General features: G+C 38.2%; 1 protein-coding gene across 9 annotated transcripts in view; it reads left to right on the top strand.

Annotated features, from left to right (window-relative positions):
• The window catches only part of LOC107878454 (exportin-7-A), a 102,388-nt gene that overhangs the window by 45,710 nt on the left and 32,467 nt on the right, over nt 1–24,211 (top strand). For 8 of the 9 annotated variants that reach the window (XR_001676887.2, XM_016725475.2, XM_016725494.2 and 5 more), the window contains exons 10-25: nt 102–188; nt 283–435; nt 530–622; nt 778–837; nt 980–1,083; nt 1,185–1,272; nt 1,511–1,615; nt 11,614–11,718; nt 11,791–11,843; nt 11,947–12,010; nt 12,112–12,246; nt 12,488–12,600; nt 12,707–12,800; nt 13,613–13,832; nt 14,444–14,574; nt 16,101–16,247. Coding sequence is in view for 8 of the 9 variants with exons in the window: in XM_016725475.2 (XP_016580961.1) it covers nt 102–188; nt 283–435; nt 530–622; nt 778–837; nt 980–1,083; nt 1,185–1,272; nt 1,511–1,615; nt 11,614–11,718; nt 11,791–11,843; nt 11,947–12,010; nt 12,112–12,246; nt 12,488–12,600; nt 12,707–12,800; nt 13,613–13,832; nt 14,444–14,574; nt 16,101–16,247 (1,752 nt within the window). In the remaining variant the exon portion in view is untranslated. The remainder of the gene's footprint in view (nt 1–101; nt 189–282; nt 436–529; nt 623–777; nt 838–979; nt 1,084–1,184; nt 1,273–1,510; nt 1,616–11,613; nt 11,719–11,790; nt 11,844–11,946; nt 12,011–12,111; nt 12,247–12,487; nt 12,601–12,706; nt 12,801–13,612; nt 13,833–14,443; nt 14,575–16,100; nt 16,248–24,211) is intronic. The other variant, XM_047403400.1, reaches the window with a different exon arrangement.

Here is a 24,211-nt window from a genome sequence, read left to right on the forward strand (position 1 = left end):
CTGACCAGGCCAGGATATTTTCTTTCATCTTCCTTTTATTGATCCCTGCAATGTTCCTGATGTGCCTTTCTTTCTGTTGTTTTGATACTCTTCTATTGCAGTTATCAGAGCTTGTCAATGTGGAAAGTTATAGGGACTGGATACGTCTGGTTGCCGAATTTACTTTGAGATCTTTGCAATCTTGGCAGGTCATCTCTTTGATAACTGGATGCAAGAATAGCTTTCTGCCACCAAATTTAACCCTTTTTTTGTGAAATTTCTGATTTTTTTCTCCATGATCAGTGGGCTAGCAGCAGTGTTTACTACCTTCTTGGACTGTGGTCTAGATTGGTTTCATCAGTGCCATATTTGAAGGGAGACACACCAAGCCTTCTTAGTGAATTTGTGCCAGAGATTGTCAAAAGTTTTATAACATCTAGATTTGGTTCCTTACAGGTTGCTCAGAGTCGACTTTGCATGTGAGGTTGCATCAAGAGTTCTCATATTAAGTTGTGGCTTTTGATTACTCTCTTTTATGTTTTCTATGCAGGGTGAAGTCTCTGATCTCTCAGAGAATCCCCTTGACAATGTTGAACTTCTTCAAGATCAGCTTGATTGCCTTCCTTATCTTTGCAGATTTCAGGTTCAGACTCTAAAATATTGACACGTTGAAGATTATCAAAATGTTCTGGAAGCTGCTTGACTTTTTGTTTCTTTTTAAGTTAAGACTTCAGTATATGTTCTAACTGTTGATTCTTGACTCTCTGAAATTGCTGAATTCGGTTTTATTCGGTACAGTATGATAGCTGTAGCTCATACGTTATGCAGATAACTGATCCTCTGTTGCAGATCTATATGGTATGCTTAGATTTTCTTCTTATAATTTGCACAATAGATCCTTGCGTCCTGTCCTTCCCCGCACTACCCTTTAATTTGTAAGAGTTGAAGGCTCAACGGATTTTATGCAGTTGCAGTGAAATATTTGTGTCTGTTGAAACAGGAATCTGCTGATCCTCAAGTTCTTACAATGGTGGAAACAAAATTTGCTTGGATAGTTCACATAATTGCAGCTATTGTTAAGACTAAGCAACTTAGTGGATACAAGTATTGCCAGCTTATATTACTTATTTTAACTATGTTGTGAAATTTCTAGGTTCACCGTTCTCATTCTCCTCTCTCTCTCTCTTGCTTGTTTACACTTCCAGTGGGGAATCTCAAGAAATTCATGACGCAGAACTTTCAGCACGTGTACTGCAGCTGATAAATGTTACCGATAGCGGTTTACGCAGTCAGGTTTACTCAAACTTCCTCCTGATACTTTGGCAATATAGCACTGAATTGTAGAAAAGTTATTTTGTCATGTTTTCCTGTATTAAATGAAGGTGCAACTCTATTATGTCAATTGTATCATCTGTTTTTCACATTCAATCAGTGTATTCTTCTTTCCCTTAAGAACTTGATCAAATTTTTGTATATTGAGTGACATTTTGGGTCTCACATCATCATTTATGTTATTCATCATATAATGCAGAGATATGCAGAAACAAGCAAACAACGTCTTGATCTAGCTATTCTTGTGTTCTTCCAGAACTTCAGAAAGTCGTATGTTGGAGATCAGGCAATACATTCATCAAAGGTTCATTATTGAAAATTTGGTTGCTACTGTACCCAGTACTAAGCTTTCTATTCTCAACTAAACGGGTATTGCCCGTGCTAGCACAGACCTAGTGTTTGCATTTTGCTATGCTTCTGATAGTTTACATAGTTATATTTGTTAAACCCACAACCAATAGTTATATTTGTTAAACCCACAGCCAAACGACCGCCTTGACTCTTTCAAGAGTGTCTTGTACACTAATTTCGTTTTTTTTTTTTCATTTTTTTTTCCCTTTTTTGAACAAAAGAATCAGATATACATAAATTACAACATACCAGTATGTTCCTACAAAGTGGGTTCTGGGGAGGATAAAGTGTATGCAGTCTGTAATTACCTCAGAAGTGAGGTAGAAAAGCTGTTTCCGGTAGACCCCCGGCTCACGGCAAAAAACAGTCTAGAGGCATAATAAAGAACAAGAAACGGTAGGTAGTAACAAAACAACAGAAACAAGACTATCGCAAAGTAATACTATCATCGGTTTATCCGAAACAACAATCATCACCACCACAACAACAACAACCAACAAACCCAGTGTATTCTCACAAATTGGGGTCTGGGGAGGATAAGATATACGCAGTCCATACCGCTACCTCCGAAGAAGTAGAGAGGCTGTTTCCGATAGACCCCCGGCTCAGGATAAAGATAGTAAATAAGGGGAGGATGGGTGACATAAAAGAAAATCAAGAATAAGAAATGATAAAATAGTAATCGTAGAAATACAAAATATGAGAAAATACTGGCGACACGAAATAAGACAAATAGGAACTAAGACATAAGAAAAAGGGCACCCACCTATGTACACAGTCCTAGGGTTACTTCCCCGGCTACACAAAATCTCTCTTAACTGCATGCTACAACCCACACACTTACACTAGCCTTCTACCCTTATCTGCGCCCTCTACACCTTCCTATCTAGGGTCATGTCCTCAGTCAGCTGAAGCTGCTCCATGTCATGTCTAATCACCTCCCTCCAGTATTTCTTCGGCCTACCTCTACCCCTCCTGAAGCCATCCAAAGCAAGCCTCTCACACCTACGAACTGGGGCATCCGCGCCCCTTTTCATCACATGCCCAAACCATCTCAGCCTTCCTTCCCGCATTTTGTCCTCCACCGAAGTCACTTCCACCTTCTCCCGGATAATCTCATTCCTTACGCTGTCCCCTATAGTAAGTCCACACATCTAACGCAACATTCTCATTTCCGCCACCTTCAATTTTTGGATGTGGGTGCGCTTGACTGGTCAACACTCTGCTCCATACAACATGGCCGGACAGACTGCCACTCTATAGAATTTGCCTTTAAGCTTAAGGGGCACCTTCTTATCACACAACACCCCTGAGGCGAGCCTCCACTTCATCTATTCTGCTCCAATACGCTTAGAGACATCCTCATCAATCTCACCATTCCCCTGAATCGTAGACCCAAGATACTTAAAACTGTCCCTCTTACAAACGTCCTGGGAGTCCAACCCACGTCCTCCTACCCCAAGTCACTAAACTTGCATTCCAAATTTTTCGGCTTTGTCCTACTTAACCTGAACTCCTTAGACTCGAGGGTTTGCCTCCCGATCTCCAATTTGTCATTCACCCCCCCTCCCCCTCCGCGTCTCATCAATCAGCACTACATCATCTGCAAATAACATATACCAAGGCACCTCACCTTGAATATTCCGTGTCAACACGTCCATCACCAGCACCAAAAGGAACGGACTAAGAGTTGATCCCTGATGCAACCCTATCTCGACCGAAACTGCTCTGAGTCTCCTCCTGCCGTCCTCACCCAGGTCTTCCCTCCATCGTACATGTCCTTAATGCTCTGATGTACGCCACTGAAACCCTCTCACTTCCAAGCATCTCCAAAGAACCTCCCCCAGGACTCTATCATACGCCTTTCTCTATACTGCTCCACCAATCTCCTCACCATGTGGATTGCCTCTGTCGTCGAGCGACCAGGCATAAATCTAAACTGATTCTCCGAAACGGACACGACCCTCCTTAGCCTCCGCTCAACCACTCTCTCCCAAATCTTCATAGTGTGACTCAACAACTTAATACCCCTATAGTTATTGCAACTCTGGATGTCACCCTTGTTTTAATATTACGGTATCATCATACTTTGTCTCCAAGCCCCAGGCATTCTCGCTGTCTTGAAAATGTTGTTAAACAATCATACCAAAACTCCAAAAACAAGACAGTACAAGCATAACACTACGACTATCAGCACAGATAACAAAACAACGCACTCCTCCGACCACTAGCAAGAACACACTCCTTCATACTAACCCTTTATCCTAATTCGCGTCCTCCATTCTTTCCTATCTAGGATCATGTCCTTGGTAAACTGTAACTGCTCCATGTCTAAGTACCTCTATCCAATACTTCTTCGATCTACCTCTACCTTTACTTAAATTATGTTTAAGTAAAGATATATATTTGAGAGATGAACATTTACCTTCTAAAATTTCAAATTGATAAAAAATAATAATGATAATCATGCGGCTTTATTGCAGTGTGATGAAGTTCGAAACTTTTAAAAGCAAGCTTTAAATCATCCAAACCTGTACATTATAAGTAAAGGGTAGGAAGTCATATATACTTCATTTCTAGAAATGACAATGAAATACAACAACCATGTAATTGAATAATAATCTAAATTAATAATAATTATTTTAGTTATTTGTTTTTGCAATTGAAAAGTCAGTCATTTGAAAATAATTCCACTCAATATAAAATGTATTTTAAGAAATTTAGAGTATGAAGGAAAATAATTGTCAGAAAAGTAAATTGTCTTTTCTTAAATCTTAGTATGTACTCTTAATTAACAGCATTATATGGTTTAGTCATAAGAGACACACAAAAATGGCCCACAAAAATGGCCCCTGAAATTCTATGCTTATAAATCATATACTATTACTCCTATGACCTATAGTACATTGTATTTTTAACTTGAGCGTATTCCTTAAAAAGTCAACCTTAATAAGTAAGAAACATTTTTATTAAATTACTCTTATTATATATAGTTTCTTGATTAAAATAATTTTTTTTTAAATAAGGATACATTTGAGAAAAAGAAATTAATACCCTTTTATTATGTAAATTAATGCTATCTATTTCAAATTACTTATAAAAACAAAAAGTAAATAAGATTTTTAAATCTTGTGGTTTTAAATTAAAGATATGTAGAATATATATGTTTTGTGATCTTGTGGTCTTACATATGTCATGTGAAAAGTTAGAATTAAAGATGTTAGAATATGAGTAGGAATAAGAATAATATAAATAATTTACTTGGAAAAGGATGGTAATGTAGTGTCCTATTTGGAAAAAAAATTAGAATGTAGTGTCTATAAATAGAGTCTCAGTGTAATAATGTAGTTACAACAATTCAATAATACTACTCTTATATTTCTCTCATGGTATTAGAGACTACAATCTTGGTAAAGAATTATAGAGCTTCCCCTGCCGGTGGTGGGCTATTACTCATAATTATGTTGCCCGTCTGGGTAATGATTATGTTAGCTAAATTTGGGCCACCGTATTTCTTTCCAGTGGCTTCACATATTTGATTTGTGTTGCGTCGAGCTACTTTTCGGTGACTATTTTCTCGTATTTGATTTGTGTAGCATTGTGCATCTTTTTGGTGAGTACTTTCTTGTATCTGATTTGCGTAGCACAATGCATCTCTTCAGACTACATCTCATATTCAATTTGCGTAGTTTCGTGCATCTTTCCAGTGACTCTATAGCTGATTTGTGCAGGGCCATGTGATCATTCTGACCCTACCTATATAATTTTTTCTCAGATTATGACAACTTTTTAGTCATCAAATCTAATAATCCGGCGCATGAGCATGTTCCGTCCTTTTATTTGGCGACTTTCTTATTCAAGATCTACTCATTTCTTGATTTCGAGATGACCTATATTGTTTATGCCATTTTTCAGCAATTTTCCAGCAACAAATTGACTTTTCGGAGACATTTACTACTTTTTTGACCATTTTTTCAGTTTGTTCCTTTCAACTGAGGTGGAGTATTATGATTCCGTTGTATAAGCATAAGGGAAACATTCAGGATTGGAACAATTATAGGAGCATCAAGTTGTTGAGTCACATTATGAAGGTTTGGGAGGGGTGGTAGAGTTGAGGTTGCGGAGGATTGTTACTATTGCTGAAAATCAGTTTGGATTTATGCCAGTGCGCTCGACTACAGAAGCCCTCCAACTCGTCAGGAGACTGGTGTAGCGGTATAAGAAAAGGAAAAAGGATTTGCACATGGTTTTTATTGACTTAGAGAAAGCCTACGATAGAGTTCCCGGGAAAGTTCTTTGGAGGTGTTTTGAGGCTAGAGGTGTACCTATTGTGTATGTTAGGGCGATTAAGGATAGTACGACAGAGCCAAGACTCAGGTTAAGACTGAGAGACGGGACTTGAAGCACTTTCCCGTCTTGATAGGGTTACATTAAGGATCGACGCTTAGTTCGTTTTTTTTTGCCTTGGTGATGATGTTTTGACGCGACTCATTCAGGATGAGGTGCCTTATTGTTTTCTTTTTGCGGATGATTTAGTCTTGATTGATGAGACACGTAGTGGTGTTGGTACTAAATTGGAGGTTTGGAGGCAAACTCTTGAGTCTAAAGGGTTTAGGTTGAGCAGGTCCAAGACGGAATATTTGGAGTGTAAGTTCAGGGAAGTGTCTCATGAGTCTGATGTGGTTTTTAAGCTTAACACTCTTTCTTTCAGGAAGAGAGATAGTTTCAAGTATCTGAGGTTGATGATTTAGGAGAATGGAGAGATTGACAACGATGTCACTCATCGGATTGGGGTTGGGTGGATGAAATGGAGGATCGCCTCCGGTATCTTGTGTGACAAAAGGTACCTCTCAAACTTAAAGGCAAGTTCTACAGAGTGGTGGTTAAACCGACTTTGTTACATGAGGCGGAGTGTTGGCCTGTTAATAAGACCCACATCTAAAAGATGAAGGTGGTGGAGATGAGAATGCTTCGGTGGATGTGTGGGTATACTAGGAAAGATAGGATTAGAAATGAGGTTATTCGAGATAAGGTGGGAGTGGCTTCGGTAGAAGCCAAGATGAGGAAAGTGAGGTTGAGATGGTTCGGTCATGTGATGAGGAGGAGCACGGATGCTCTAGTGCAGAGGTGTGAGAGATTGGCTAGAGATGGTTTCAAGCGAGGTAGAGGTAGACTGAAGAAATATTGGAGGGAGGTAATTAGACATGACATGGAGCAGCTTCAGTTTACCGAGGACATGACCTGGATAGGAAGTTGTGGAGGAGGCGAATTAGAGTAGAAAGTTAGTCTGAGTCAGGATGTTGTATGTTTTGGTGTGTACTTGGAGTATCTTGCTTTTGGTATTATTGAATATGTTAATTTCTGTTGTATCTTGTTCTATTACTATTCCTTATCTTATCTTAGATTGCTTTATTTTGAGCCGTGGGTCTATCGGAATCAACCTCTCTATCTCACATTTAAGATAGTGGTATGGACTGCGTACACTTACCCTCCTCAGACCCCACTTGGTAGGAATATACTGGGTATGTTGTTGTTGTTGTTCCTTTCAATTGAGGTCTCCCGCACGTCAAGAGCAGTTCTTATCCTGTTTTCTTGCAGATATCTTCACCAAGTCCCTGATCCTTATATTAATTACATCCATAACAAGCTCGATATATATGCTTTGTCCAGCTTGAGGGGGAGTGTTAGAATATGTGTAGGAATAGGAATAACATATAGAATCCTACTTGGAAAAGGATTGTAATGTAGTATCCTATTTGGAATAGGATTGGAATGTAGGCCTCATTTGTTTGCACTTAGTGGAGGTCTGAATCTGAGTGGCTCAAACTTCAGACCATTAAGTGCATTTATTTTTTACTAAGATTTTAGCTCTTAATAAGTCTGAATAGATCTTAATCGCTTAGATCTAGAATCAAGTCTTAATATCATTAAGAGGTATTCTTGTGTTGGATAATATTCACCACCACTCTATCCACAATCATCAGTCACCACCACTAACCACCTGTGCCACCGCCACTATTGTTAACCACCACCCACCACCACCAATCCCCCATCACAACCACCGTTGACACAAATATCGCTACTAACCACTATTATCAACCGCTACCACACCTACTACCTCCATTATTCTAATTATATCCATCGCCGCCGCCACCGCCAACAACACCACCGTCATCAACCACTACCAGCTAATCCCTACTATCGACCAACTCATCTATCACAACTAGCACCATCGCTAACTACCACTAATACATCATCAACCTTCACATATTCTTCGGCCGCCATCACCACCATAGTCACTAGTGTCGCCATCTCTACCACCATTTCAACCACTACCATCGCTACAATTTATCTATACTAACAACTATCTCCACCATCACAACTAACAACGTCTCCAACTAGCATCAACACATTGTCAGCTATCATGCATTCATTTTTCAGCCATCACAATCAACACCTCCAACTACTAACATCAACCAACTTTACATCATAACCACCACCACTATCAATCACCACCATCATAACAGTCACTACAATACCAACCATCACAACTATTACCACCAATATTACTAATTACTTACATCATTATTGCCACCACAACCACCACTACAAACCATATCCACTATCACTAAAAAACGTAAATATTTCCTTTTTCAATCAAATAATAATTTTACTGTATTAAATTACATATTTTTTAATATATAATTAATTTTTTATTTGAATTGTATTTTCATTATGTATACAAATAAAAAGTTTTGCACATTCAGATGTTGAGAAACAGTCTTAATTATACAGTTTTCAGATCTAGAGACATCATCTTAACCATTCAGATATGCATTCAGATTCAGACATCTGAATCTTAATAAAAACAAATGCAGCCGTAGTGTCTATACATAAGGTCTCAGTGTAATAATGTAGTTACCACAATTTAATAATATTATTCTCTTATATTTCTCACAAAAGGGTTAGAGAAAGAGACATTTTTTTTTAAATAGACTCAGAAAGATAGTAAGACACAATTTGAAACGGGAGAGTAATATAATTCGAAGGGCATATGGAAGCGTGTTCTACTTCCTCCATCCATCTTTACTCGACTTACTTGTTTAGTTTAGGAAATCAAGAGATAATTTACCATTTTTTGTATTTTACCCGTAGTATAATACTAAAGATGATTTATAATAAATAAAAATGATGTAGTAAAATTATCATTTTATTTATTATTTATTAAGGGATGTGCCAAGTCAAACATGGACAAATAAAATAAACAGAGGAAATAATTCAGCCTTAATTCACCTAAAGCTACGACAACAACAACAACAACATACCAAGTATATTTCCACCAAGTGGGGTCTGGGGAGGGTAAGGGTACGCAGTCCATACCACTACCTCAAATGTGAGGTAGAGAGGCTGTTTCCGATGGACCCCCAGCTCAAAAGAGAACAATCTAAGATAAGGAACAGTAAAAGTAAGAATAATAAAAGAACAACAAGATATAATAGGGATTAGCAAACTCAATAATACTATAAACAAAATACTCCAAGTAACACACCAAAAGATACCATACCCTAAACTCAGACTAACCTTCTACCTTAATTTGCCTCTTCTACAACTTCCTATCCAGGGTCATGTCCTCGGTAAGCTGGAGCTGCTCCATGTTATGTCTAATCACCTCCCTCTAATATTTCTTCGGTTTACCTCTACCACGCTTTAAACCATCCCTAGCCAACCTCTCATACCTCCGGATTCCTCATCACATGACCGAACCATCTCAATCTCGCTTCCCTGATCTTGGCTTCCACCGAAGCCACACCCATCTTATTTCGAATAACCTCATTTCTAATCTTGTCTTTCCTAGTACACCCACACATCCACCTAAGCATTCTCATTTCCGCCACCTTCATCTTCTAGATGTGGGCCTTCTTAACAGGCCAACACTCCGCCCCATACAACAATGCCGGTCTAACCGCCACTTTGTAGAACTTGCCTTTAAGTTTGGGAGGTACCTTTTTGTCACACAAGATTCTAGAGGTGAGCCTCCATTTTATCCACCGTACCCAATCCGATGAGTGACATCTTCGTCAATCTCTCCATTCTAGGAATCATAGACCCTAGATACCTGAAGCTCTCTCTCTTCCTTATAGAATGAGTATCAAGCTTAACAACCACATCGGACTCATGAGACACCTTGCTGAACTTACAATTCAAATATTCCATCTTGGACCTACTCAACCTAAACCTCTTAGACTCAAGAGTTTGCCTCCAAATCTCCAATTTAGCATTAACTCCACTACATGTCTCATTAATCAAGACTATATCATCCGCAAAAAGCAAACAATAAGGCACCTCTCTTTGAATGTGCCGCGTCAAAACATCCATCACCCAGGAAAAAAGAAACGGACTAAGCATCGAACCTTGATGTAACCCTATCAAGACGGTAAAGTGCTCCGAGTCCCCTACCCAGTCCTAACCCGAGTCTTGGCTCCGTCGTACATATCCCTAATCGCCCTAACATACACTATAGGTACCCCTCTAGCCTCCAAACACCTCCAAAGAACCTCTCTAAGGAATCTATCATAGGCCTTCTATAAGTCGATAAAGACCATGTGCAAATCCTTCTTCCTATCCCTATACTGCTCCACCAATCTCCTGAGGAGATGGATGGCTTCAGTAGTCGAGCGCCCTGGCATAAATCCAAACTGATTTTCAGAAATAGTGACAATCCTCCGCAACCTTAACTCTACCACCCTTTCCCAAACCTTCATAGTATGACTCAACAACTTGATATCCCTATAATTGTCGCAATCCTGAATGTTGCCCTTATTCTTGTACAACGGAATCATCGTACTCCACCTCCAAGCCTTAGACATGCTCGCCGTCCTGAATATTATGTTAAACAACCGAGTCAACCACTCCATACCTGCCCCTCCTGTGCGCTTCCAAAAATCCACCGAAATCTCATCTGGCCCCGTCGCTCTACTTCTACGCATCCTATAATAGCCCCCTTAACCTCCTCAACCTTAATGCACCTACAATAACCATAATCACGAAACCTCTTGGAATGCTCCAAATCCCCCAACATAATGCTAGTGTCTTGAGCCGGGGGTCTATCGGAAACAACCTTTCTACTTCTTCAGAGGTAGAGGTATGGACTGTGTACATCCTAACCCCCCCAGACCCCACCAGGTGGGAATACACTGGGTTTGTTGTTGTTGTTGTAGGAGTTTATGAAAGTAAAACTGCCATCTTTTTCTAATACAACCCTCCTCCACCAGAACTTTGCCGTCCACATCCTTAATACATTTCAGTTGATCCAGGTCCAGAGCCCTTCTTTCCCTAACCTTGGCGAGCCTTTACAACTTTTTATCCCCACCTTTACTATCCAACAATGTGTATAAACTCTCAAAAGCAGCATCCTTAGCCCTCGTGACCGCTAACTTCACCTCTCGATTAGCAATCTTATACTCCTCCCTATTCTTCCGTTTATCTTCTTCCTCCTTACCCTCAACCAACTTTGTATACGCTCTCTTCTTAGCTTCCACCTTCCCCTTCACCTCCTTATTCCATCACCAGTCGCCTTGGTGCTTGCCCCTTCACCTAAAGCTATTGAATCCAAACACAATACACGTGAATACATATTTTGTAAAATACAAAAAGTTATAAGATGGTTTGGTAAGTAGGCCCCACGTAAAATTATTGTCTTGGCGAAACATAAGATGAAATAATCAAAGGGTAGAATTTTTCTAGAGGTGCAGGCGGGGTCCAAATACAAAGCAGTAAGGACAACCTTCATAAGCAAGCTAATTATTGCAAAACGGTTGAAATCTCAAAATTATCCTTATATTTAAATTTATTGACATTTAACATACATGTCGATACCAATGTCTAACTCATACTTCTATAACAGTATAAATATAAATTTCTTACTTATTTAATCCATTTATTCCTATGCAGCAACTATATGCTAAATTGGCTGAGTTACTTGGGCTCTATGATCATATGCTTATATTGAATATCATTGTTGGGAAGATAGCAACCAATCTTAAGTTTTATGGAGAGGTAATTGTCATAGTTGATTTCTTGTGACTCTTCCATGAATGTAAAATCATTATTTCTCTTCTTTTTCATTAGTGTGAGGAAGTTATCAGTCAAACATTAAATCTCATGTTGGAAATGGCATCTGGGCAAGTATCATCTTACTTTTCTTCTCAAGTCCTTTTGCTGTTATGAAAATTGACGACATATCCTGGCTATATTCTAATTACTTTAACCTTCTTGGATTGACAGATATATGACTGCAAAACTTATTGTAAAGTTGGATACAACTCAACTAATAATCTCCAATCGGAATGTAAGTATCATTTGTAACTGAGGATGTTGCTCTCTTTTATGTTTGATGCCTAAACATTTGTGGCCTTGGTTGGACTGATACTCTGTACTTTTCATATATAGAGGGAAGAGTTCTCATTTTTAGGGGACTACAGGTGCTCACGTAGTAGAACAACCTTCTACTACATTATTGGCTTGCTCATCTTTTTGGAAGATAGCTTTTTGAAATTTAAAGCATCAATGGATCCACTTTTGCAGGTAGTCATGTATTTGAAACAGTGATTAAATAACTTCTTATTTGTCTTACCTTGAATAGTATAAGATTTTTATCCGTCAGCTTTCTTTTTGTTTAATTGTACCACAAATTGCTGCTTGACTCTCTTTCCTTGTATCAAATGCTCCTAGTAATTGGCTTTAGACTTTAGTATTAAAGTTCAGAAGCTTTACTTATGTTTCTGCTCCTCACACTACTGATTTGAGTTTAATGATGCAATATAAGGTATTTCTGAGTTTGGAATTGATACCGGATGCCTTGTTTTGCACTGATGATGTTAAACAAGCATTAATTGGGTTGATGAGGGATCTCAGAGGAATTGCAATGGCTACAAGTAGGTAAGTAGCATGGTCAATATGAATATTTTCTGTTGCAGTACAAGACTTGTTTTTTTTGAACACACTCTAGTTTTTACCTTGTCCTCCTATTCCTACCGTTCAACAGCCGAAGGACATACGGTTTCCTATTTGATTGGTTATATCCAGCACATATTCCTCTTCTTCTTAAGGCCATAACAATATGGGCAGACACTCCAGAGGTGAGACTTCATCCACAACTTGACATACTGCACTGGTGATTAGATAAGCTCGTGTAGACTTCATAACCAGTTATATTCCTCTCCGCCCACCCCTACACCCTCCCCTGCGATGGTTCTCTTATCATCGTCAACTTTGTGAGCCTACCAGTTATTGTTTTATCTATACATTCTTGCTTGCTGACAGAACACTTAATTCTAGAAGTTTTTGTGTTTTTTGAAAAAACAAATGCTTAGTAGGTGTCAAATATTTGTATTGATATAGCTGGTAAAAGTTATTTTTGGAGTTATACTGTACATATGCAGTACCTTGTGGCATGCACTTAAATGTAGTACTGCCTTGAATCGTTTCAGGGTTTAATTGTTCTTGAAAGAGAATTAAGAGCTCCAAATTTTAAGTCTTTGCAACCGTTCTGTTTTTCACGCTTTCTTCCATAGAAGCACATCTAATATACTATGTACAATATATTATCTCTTGACCTTTACTTAATGATAAATAATGAGATACTCAGTGTGTGTCCTGGATAAGGAACGTTTGTGTATATGGGTTACATGCTGGTGAAACCACTAGATTGTTGAAATTTGTTTGCCTTGACAAGATCCAAGAATTGTTGAAAACAAAAAGTAACTTGTTTTTTGGCATATCACGTTGTAGCGGGCAATTTTGCCTTACAATCAAAGAAAGTTTTCTATTAAAAATGCTGAAAATGATGCCTAGAAAGTGCTTGTACTTTTGTGACCACTGGAGACTCTTTAGCTTCTATTACCTTTAGAGATGATAACTATGTCTTCATCTCTGTCAATGCATGGAATAGGTGACAACACCGCTACTCAAGTTCGTAGCTGAGTTTGTGCTGAACAAGTCCCAACGACTGAACTTTGAAACTTCATCTCCCAATGGCATTCTTCTTTTTCGAGAACTCAGCAAATTGATTGTTACATATGGATCCATAATTCTCTCACTGCCTAATCGTGTGGATATGTATCAGTTCAAATATAAGGGCATTTGGATTTCCTTGACTATTCTTTCAAGGGGTAGGATTCTTTTAGCTTCTAATCTATTTTGGTAATAACTTAGAATTCCCTATGTAATTGTTGGCCGGCCAAATTGAAGGCTTCCTGTATGTTGTTTCCATGTAAGATTAACCTTCTCCTGACTGCTAGTTTCATGCCAAGGAGAAAGAGTTTCTCAGCTCACCACTTGTGTTTTAGGTTCTCTTGTCCCCCTCCCCCCTCGTTTGCCTTCTAGTTGTGATGAACTTAAGCATAGTAACTTATTATTTTTGTGTTGATTAAGTTTCTTTCCTCTGAATGAAAAATTAGTATATTTATATAGTTGACTTAAACCTGGAATTGTGTGATCTTGTTGTTCTTAGAAGTCGAGTGAAACACTATTTAATCAGGTTTTGTTTATCTTTGTTTTTCTTTATCCTTTGTTTCCCCTTTCTCTTTGTCATTTTGTTCCCTTGTGCACAATATATGTTGCTCTTTTGCCAGTAGATTATGTGTGTTCTCTCCCTCTGTGTACTTAGTTGATGAACAGTACAATAACCCTAAAATGTAAAATGTTAATAAATAAGAATGTAAGGAACTGAACTGATGATCCTTCCATTATCTTATTGCTTACACTTCACTCTGTGCTGTAGCACTTGCTGGTAACTATGTCAACTTTGGGGTGTTTGAGATTTATGGCGACAGAGCGCTTGTAGATGCTTTTGACATTGCTATGAGGATGGTACTATCTATTCCTTTGGCAGATATACTTGCCTACAGAAAGGTAATAATTAAGAGCTGGTTGATTTCATAAAGCTCTTTGATTATTTAATTTCTAAGATGCTTATTAAGTGAGAATTTAACTCCTCTTACTATATGATGTTAGCAAAATAGCATGTTTAAACTGGTGTTATTTTTGAAAAATTGAAAACTCTTGCTGCTTTATGCGTTGAGCAATGATATTTTATGTGATTTTCAATCATTTAAACTTGGCAAGAAGCTCCAACAAAATGTTGGTAGCGTTCTACTTATTTGGGAGTGCTCTCCGAACAAAGAACGGGAGCATCACATATACACCAAGCTTGAGCCCCAAGTTTCTATGGACTCGTAGCAGGTGTTAGTATGGTTTGTTGTGGGCGAGGTGAATACATCCACTCAGCTAAGATAACATTTCTTAGAATTGACACTGTTACAACACGTAGACAGACTACTGACATGTTTGAGAGGTCAATTTTGTGGTGGGAAGACGTGGTCCTGTTGTTTCTTGTGCATTATTGATTTCCTACGTTTAGGCATTTGGTTCTGACTTTGATGCTAGCATATAAAAAATGCTGAAGTATCTTGATTATACTAATCTTATTAGGATTAACATCTTTAAATATGGATTTGGTAGGAGCCACTGATACTTTTATATGTGTTTGAAATGCCATTTGTATGCCTATACTGTTTGCTTGAAGGAGATTTGAGCTATTTTTGAGTCTTGTATATGGTGGGAGTAGACTCATAGAAGAACTTGATCATTTTCCTTTTCCTTTTCTTCTCGTTTTTTTGGGGTGTTTCTTTGTCTGTAGCTTATATAAAATTGTGTCATATTTTAAATTAGTGACCACTTATTTGAAAACTGCTTTTCATTGTTATTCTGGCAAAATTTATCTGTTCAATCAGCCCTATTGCTGCTTCATAAAAATTAGAACTTCAACAAGCATTTCTCTTTGAACGAGCAGTAGTGACAAAATGAGTTAATTTACTTAAGTGGTTTATCCTTAAAAGAGGTTTCATCCCTGATTGGGTCCTCGGCGGTGGGGCATACCTTTTACACGAATTCTGAGGTGTATATATTCTTTTTCACTCTGAATATAATCACGCTGCTTCATGTGTAAAAGTACCGGCGGAAGTGTAGATCATCTTCTTCTGCATTGTAAGGTGGCTAGTCGGTTATTGAGGGTGGCCCTAATTTTGTTTAGGACTCAATGGGTCATGCTGGGCACACTGAAGGAGGCTTTGCAAAGTTGGACTCTTAAAAGAGGGAAGGAAAGCATGAGAGCATCGAGTGGGTCATTTGGAAAGAGAGGAATAGGAGGGTTTTTGAAGGGGTAGAAACTTGATTTTTGTAAAGTTAAAGAGTAGTGTTTTTTCTAGTTTACTTTTGGTGTACTTGCGAGGTCCCAATTTGTATTAGAGGATTGGACCTATTTTGTTGAGAACCATATTTTGATGTAGGTTCTCTTCTTTTGGGAGACCCCCCCCACCCGAAAAAAATCGATGTTAATAAAATTGTTACCTTATTTTTCCTATTGTGTTATCCTACAGCTTTCAGGAGCTTACTTCACATTTCTGGAAATCATGATGAAAAACCAGATCCAGTTGATACTAAACTTGGACTCCAATAGCTTTACATTTATCGCTGGATCTCTTGAGTCTGGACTTAAAGTACTGGATGCTAATATCAAATCACAGGTTTGTGCTTTGTTTCGACCATTGTCCCTGGTATGTCGAATGCCATTTCTTTTGTAATATGTTGATCTTTGCAAGTGTGGAGACATAATATAATTAAGTAATTAGAAGTGTGATAACAACTTTTGCTTTTACATGAATCACATGTTTCAACATGGTATCAGAACATGCAAAGGTCTTGAACTCAAATCTCACCATCACCCAAAAGCCAAAATTAATACTTTTTTTTTAAAAAAACTGGTAATACTGTATTTCCCAGCCTGCCCTAATGCTTGACAGCCTCCAAAAATTGCGAGTCAAGAACCAAAAACTAATTACAAAGATCCTAAAAGGTCTACTGCTTCATTAACAAGTTACTCTTTACTCCAAAAATAAAAAGATATGATATAATTCCATTTTATTTTCTGAATGGAAGTAAATATATTTTCAAAACATCTCCCATTTTTCCGTCTCTCCACGCTGTGCACCATTCGCATGATGGGATTATTCTCCCCCCTTTCTTTTGGCTTTTGCTTCCCTCTCTCCTGATCCAACCGCTTAGAAGATCTATAGTATGCTCTGGCATTGCCCATTTTATCTGTGTGAGACTACAGAAGATGGCTAAAGCTGAGAAGTGACTTCACAGTTCACAGATGATGGCTATTTGTCTCTTCTACTTCATTGCACATGAAATATCTGGCTGCCATTTGCATCGCCCTTCTGTTAACTCTCTTGTGTCGGACATGCTTTCTTGTCCACCAACCAGGTAAAGCACTTCATTTTGGTTGGAGTCAAATTTTTTCAAACCTGCCTCTATGGCCTTATCATGCCTCGTGGCTACTCCAATTTCTCCTTCTTGTATAGCCTGTGGAACTTTCCATAATTATCATATTTCCAGATAATAGTATCAGGGGTTGCGTTGGCACCTTTGAAGCCACTATGATCTTGTTTCGCCTGCCACCCTGTCAACTTCCCAATCATTCAAGTGCCTTCTAAAACAGATGTTCCAATCTTGAGAGGACCAAATGTCAGCCTTGGTGGCTTCAGGATTGCTGCATATAGAGAACATAGCGTGTAGTAACTCAGTAAGGTCTCCTGTCCATACAAAGCAACTCTTCGAAATGAAACTTTGTTGATTTTTCTTTCTTTCTTTTTTTTTTTTGTTAATTTTTTTTTAACCTCTTCCTAGGGGCTCACACCTTTTCGTTCCCTTTGTGACTCGAACTCACAACTTTAGGGCTGGAAGTGGAGGATGCTGATGACCAACTCCCTCTTGTCAAATGAAACTTTGTTGCTATTGCCAACCTTGTCGCAAAAGTGATCTGAAAAATTTGACCAAAGGGCCCTAATAGAACTCTATACTGAAACACCATAGGTAGTGACCACTTTATTGGTACACCAATGACTGGTTTGTCCATAATAAAAATGATCTTCCAAAGTGCTTGATCCTCCTTATCAACATATTTCCATTACCATTTATTTCATCATTTGGCTGTATCAGGTTCTTGGTGCAAAGGGGAGCCTTGGAGTAACTGGTAAAGTTGCTGCCATGTGACCATAAGGTCACGGGTTCAAGCCTTGGAAGTAGTCTCTGGCAGAAATGCAAGGTAAGGCTGTGTACAATACACCCTAGTGGTGGGCCCCTTCCCCGACCCTACGCATAGCGGGAGCTTTAGTGCACTGGGCTGCCCTTTTTATTAGGTTCTTGATTCCAAGAACACCAGACTCTGTTTAGTTGAGCAGCCTTCCAGTTCACCAGATATCCGAACTGAATTAGCTCTTCTAGATCAGTCTAGGCCTCTCCAGAAAGTCCTTGCCTTCTTTGTTACGCAACCACAAGAAGTTTCTTCTTAAATTGTCTAGCTGCTTTGCTACCTTAAATGGGATAGAGAATAAGGACATAACATAAGTTGGCAGTGAGTCCAGAAAAGAGTTTTCCAGAAAAGAGTTTATTACAGTCAATCTTCCTCCTAGTAATAAGTATTGTGATTCCCACTTTGAGAGTTTCTTCTCTGTTTTTCTTCAAAATTCCATCCCATATTTCCAATTCCTTATGTTATCACCCAAAGGCAACTAAGTTGTTGGCAGATGGTCTATCTTGCATCCTTGAATCCTTGCCAGACCCTCCATGTGTGCCACCTTTTTGATAGGAATTAGATTGCTCTTTCTCCACTTTACACACAGTTCAGAAGTAGCCTCAAATTTGTTCATCTACTGGATCACAGATAATAACAAGTGTCATCAACGTAAAGCAGGTTGCAAATCACCCAACATGGCACTTAATCCTAAAGCCATTCAACCACTTATTTTGGACTGCAATTTTCATCATGCTAATTGAAACTTCCCATGAAAATTATGTAAAGGAAAGATGAAAGAGGATCACCCGACGGCATGAAAACCGCATAGGTTCTCCATTTACCAGAATTGAGAACCTGATAGTTCCCATTCACGCGCTTCAGGTGCATGTAGACACGCAGGGTTAAAATTTTGGTCACAATGGTGCATTTACAATGGTTTAGGTAAGATTCATGGGGTAATAGGTCGAAAGTATAGTTTAGGTGTCTTTTTGAAAATCTCGGCCAACTTAAGGGGGTAATTATGTATTTACTCTATTATAAATAACTCGTTCTGGGACTGGTTAGGGACTTGGTGAATATGTCTGTAAGCTGATCACTTGGCTACACGAACCTTGTGAACGATGATGATAAGTCAATAGTGGTGGAAGATGAAGGTGTGGAAGGTGATGTAGAAAGACTAGGGTGGGATCCCCAAAAGATGAAACTGGCATAACCTCATAACTGCCTAGCTGTTCAACAGGAGAGGATGTAACGTATGTAACGTAGGGTTGACCTTTAAAGAAAGCAACATTAGCGGACATAAGGTATCACTGTAGGTGAGGTGACACGCAATGATATCCCTTGTGTACCCTTGAATAATTAAGGAAGACTCATTAAAAACACGAGGAGCCAATTTGTCGTTTCCTCGAGTAAGGATATGAACAAAGCATGTGCTCCTAGAGGCACGTAGTGGAAGAGAAAATAAGGTTGACTTGGGGAAGACATACGGTGATAACAAGAGTACTGCATCTCTTCGAAAACACAATGGAACATTTGCTAGCCAAGAAGGGTGCATGTAGCCTCAACAATATGCCTTTTTTTTAATCTCCACTACCCCATTTTGTTTTGTAGTGTAAGGAAAAAATGTCTGATGAAGAATATTATAGGAAAACATAAACTATTGAAATTGAGATGATAAATATTCACGTGCATTATCACTACAAAAAATGCGAATAGAAACACCAAATTGATTTTGTATTTTGACGCTAAAAGTGTGAAATATGGAAAATAAATCAGAACGATCTTTCATTAAGAAAATCCAAGTACAGCTTGAGTAATCATCAACGAAGGCGGCAAAATACTTAAAACTCAACATATAACTAACTCTACTAGGACCCCAAATATCAGAATGAATTAAATGAAAAAGTGACTCTACACGATTATTGTAACTACGTGGAAAAGTAGCTTGGGTATGCTTCCCCAATTAAAACGGCTTACAATCTAACTGAGACAATTTGGACAATCTGGGTACCATCTGATAAAGTTTCGATAAACTAAGAGGTCCCAATCATCTGTGGATTAAATTTGGAGAGAGTTAGAGATCGAAAAAACTGACGTGGACCTGTGAAAATTTAGATAATAAAGCTCATCAAACTCACGACCTTCGTCAACCATTCATCTCATACAGAGATACTGTATAACAAAAAAATCACAGCTTACCGAGGACATGACCCTCGATAGGAAGGTATGGAGGAAAAATATTAGGATAGAGGGCTAGTGTGTGTGGATGAGTCTTAGTCAGTAGTTAGGAGTGCTTTGGTGTAGCTTGGCAAGTAGTCTTATGATTGGGGGAGCGAGGTGCCTTTCGTTTGGTAGTGTACAATATTCTTTGTGGGTGTCGTATCTCTGTTATTTTCATCTTGTTTCATGCTTTTGACGATTTTGTCTACTATCTTTTTGTCCTGAGCCGGGGGGCTATCGGAAACAACCTCTCTACTTCTTCGGAGGTAGTGGTATGGACTACGTACATTTTACCCTCCCCAGACCCCATTATATGGGAATATACTGGGTTTGTTGTTGTTGTCAGAAAAATGTTTAATAGGTATTTATTTGTTAATATTGAAGTGTCTAATAAGAACAAGTCTGAGTTGAGCGGGTTAAGTGAAATTTCGAAACAAGTTTAGGGTCCTATTGATGACTTAAGCCTTACTAGTCTGAACAACAAAAGCTATTGATGGAGATGTCTGCTTACTTGCTTGATATTGAAGAAAGTCATTGTATTCTACTTTAGAAAAGTTGATGGTTGGATTACTAGTGGGTTTAGTCTGAGCAACATGAGCATTCTTTGGTTTACCATGGAGAAAGTAGCACACATCACAGGTAACCCAATTTGTTACAGTAGCCACACCTTGGCCGAGGTTTCCAGAGTGGCTTCAATGTCGATTTCTAGTCTGCGATTCTAGAACAGAAGACTCTGTAGGTGTCACTGGATGATTAGATGACATGGGTGGTGCAACCAATCACAAAATCACAAAATTCGAGTGAATAAGCCATCCATGATAGGAATGGTGGAGCTAGCGAAAATTTGATTTCATGCCGAGTTAAGGTCAGATGGAAGTCCAATAAGTGTAACAACTAAATACATCTTTGCACATTGCTCCAATTGTTTTTTAGCACTAGTGAACTCTTCCATAACTGCCTGAAATTGTCCAAGAGGGGTAGACATAGCCAAATTATGCTTTTGAAGATATCATTTGTGTATGGTGCACAAGACTTTCCCAAACCAAGAAGTAGGTTTGGGAATGGTTGGAATAACGACATCAACTTCGGATCAATACATTTTCAGAATAGACTACACAATTGAGCATTAATCTTCTTTGGTTCGCCCAATCTTTTTCATTAACATCCTCAGCCTGTTTAACCAAATGGTCCCGAACCCCTTGTCCCTTGCACCATAACTGATCAAGGGAAGATCAAGAGAAGTAGTTCGCGTTAGAATCGAAGTAGGAATTAGAATATTATATAGAATCCTACTTGGAAAAGGATTGAAATATGAATGTCCTAGTTTAAAAAGGAGTCTAATCTAGTGTCTATAATTAATGTCTCAATGTATAATTTAGATACAATGATTCAATAATATTCTTCTTATTATATTTCTCACATAGTATTAGAACTAGGTTCTGACCCTGAGAACTGTGGGTTATGGGCCCACCACGCTTCCGTTGCTTACACCTGACATTTCCTATCAGATTCTCCAAAAATGTCGCCTCACCCGTGTCGGATCCTCTAAAATGCACGACTTTTGAAGGATCCGACATGCACCCAATGAAATTTTTGAAGAGTTCGAGCAACATAGGCTTATGGATTCTCCTGTGATAGTCATTGAGATGCAGTTGTTCCCATTGTGTGATATATTAAGTCAACTCCATGTCACTCATCGAGGATTGAGGCCATGAACATATCATTGGATATACATAAGCTGATTGGGAAGCATCACCTTGTGATAGACGTTCTACATTCGGATATTGTGTTTTAGTAGGTTGGAACAGTAAGAAATAGAGTGTGGTTGCCCGATCTAGCGCCGAAGTAGAATATCGAGCAATGACGCTAGCCACTTGTGAGCTAGTTTGGATCAAACAGTAGTTAGGAGAGTTAAAATTTGGAGAAATCAGTGAAATAAAACTTGTGTGTGTCAACCAAGTGGCTCTTCATATCGCATGAAATTCGGTATTACATGAGAGGACTAAGTACATTGAGATTAATTGTCACTTTGTGAGAGAATACTTTCAAGAGATATTGTTACAAAATTTGTGAAATCGAGTGATCAGCTTGCAGGTATTTTCACCAAGTCCCTCACCGGTACTTGTATTAATTACAGTTGTAACAAGTTCGGTACGTATAACTTGTATGTACCAGCTTGAGGTGGAGTGTTAGAATTTGAGTAGGAATAGGAATATTATATAAAATCCTGCTTGGAAAAGGATTGTAATGTCAATGTTCTAGTTTGAAAGGAGTCTAATGTAGTGTCTGTAAATAGGGTCTCAATGTAATAATTTAGATACATCAATTCAATAATATTCTTCTTATTACATTTCTCACAGTTCACACTACCTATAAAAGGGTTCAGTGTTGATGGAGTGGTTGAGTTGCTGGAAACCATAGGTTTAGAAAATATATGTGAAGTGAGGGACATAATGTAGATGTTACCCGAATCTTGAAAATCTGCAACCGTTGGAATCTGGAAGCAAACAGTTGATTGGAATCTGAAAAAAGAAAAGCTAGACAGTCACTGGAAAAAAAAAATCTGATCTGCTTATCAGAATCTGACAGCTCCGATCGGTGCGTGGGATGGCTGGTGGAGGCAGAACTGACTGGATGTTACTCGCGCCGGTGGTTGGAGTCTTGTGTTGATGTTGGTTTGATCACAACACCTCCAAACATAGAAGTGTTTGGACAGCCAAGAAAAATATCCGGAAAGAAAAATGTGTTTGAAATTTCTCTTCCAATGTTACTGGCCTTAACATTCAAATATTTCTAGATATTTAGAGGATATTTTAATACACATACAGGTTTTGAACAAAGTTACTGAGTTACTGTGAATCCGCATGTAGCACGTAACACTCTGGATCCTACTACATTAGTGGTTTTTATGCCTTTTGACTCACATTAGTGAATTACTAGAATTTTCCTCATAACCTTAATTAAGTCATCCATCTACCTCTTATTTACCCCACCTTCGTCTTATTCATTACAAGGAAGAATGTCTCACCTACAAAAAATGGTGGTCTTGCATTATTTTATGTACAAAAAAATTGAGATGAAAAATAGTAGAAGTGGATAAGAAGAAATACGCTGTGTTTCTATTTTGAGGATGATGTAGTGAAAGACAGAGTTTAGACAAAGAAAATGTCCAACTCTCCAACTATATTCACTATACAAAAGAAAGTAATTACATGTTGAAGGAAGATATTATTTTTGCGGAGTTCTGTACTCTTCAATTAATCCGGGGTTATTTGGGTTGTACGACTTTGTTGGGTTGTTATTGTAGGGTTGCACCAGGCTTTGATACCATGTAAAATGGAACGGAAATAAGAGAAACTTAGCTTGATTATTCCCTCATTGTAATGGGGTTTAAATAGCTAGTTTACATGAAAGGAAATCAATGCCTAATCAATACCTTATCAATATAAATCAATACTTAATCAATACCTAATTATAATAGAGTAAATCAAGCTACCTACTATATGTAAATATGCAATAGAATATTGTAAAAATTACATATATAATCACATGTTTACTGGTATTTACCAGAAATCCCAACTATTTTTAAAATTTCAGAAAATTCCAACATTTAGCTGTTGCAGATACATATAACTTATGTTAGATACATCCTACAAATACATGTAGATACATCCTACAAATACATGTAATAATTAGATTAATTAGCTTGTTTTAAGGGATGTAACGACTAATCTAGCATTAATGTAGCAATTAACCCAACTAATTATGGTAAAAACGCAAAAATATCTCACGATATAAACCAAATCCTTTCCATAATTAGTTTCCACATAGCAAACAATTCATATGACTTTTTTTTTGTTTTGTTGATTTTGTTTGAGGTAGTTGCAATGAATATTTTAGTGTTATTATGTCATTCCGGCGTTCGGATTAACAATATAAAGTACTGCGGCTATAAGAGCGATGGAATCATTGTTAGTGAACATGTAACTTAGGATAAACTGATTTCGACAATTGCTGTAGAACTGGAAATTGATGAAAGTAGGAAAATAATTGAGGCTCGTTACATAGTTGATGGTAATGCGGCACTGTTGTTGATTCGCAATGAGATAAGTGTGAAGCTTTTCTCTTATCATCACTACTGTAGATAAGTCTGGTAGTGAGATGTTGTTTGATGGGAATGTTGGTGCAGTA

Source organism: Capsicum annuum, chromosome 1 (assembly GCF_002878395.1).
Source record: "Capsicum annuum cultivar UCD-10X-F1 chromosome 1, UCD10Xv1.1, whole genome shotgun sequence".
NCBI classification, from domain to species: domain Eukaryota; kingdom Viridiplantae; phylum Streptophyta; class Magnoliopsida; order Solanales; family Solanaceae; genus Capsicum; species Capsicum annuum.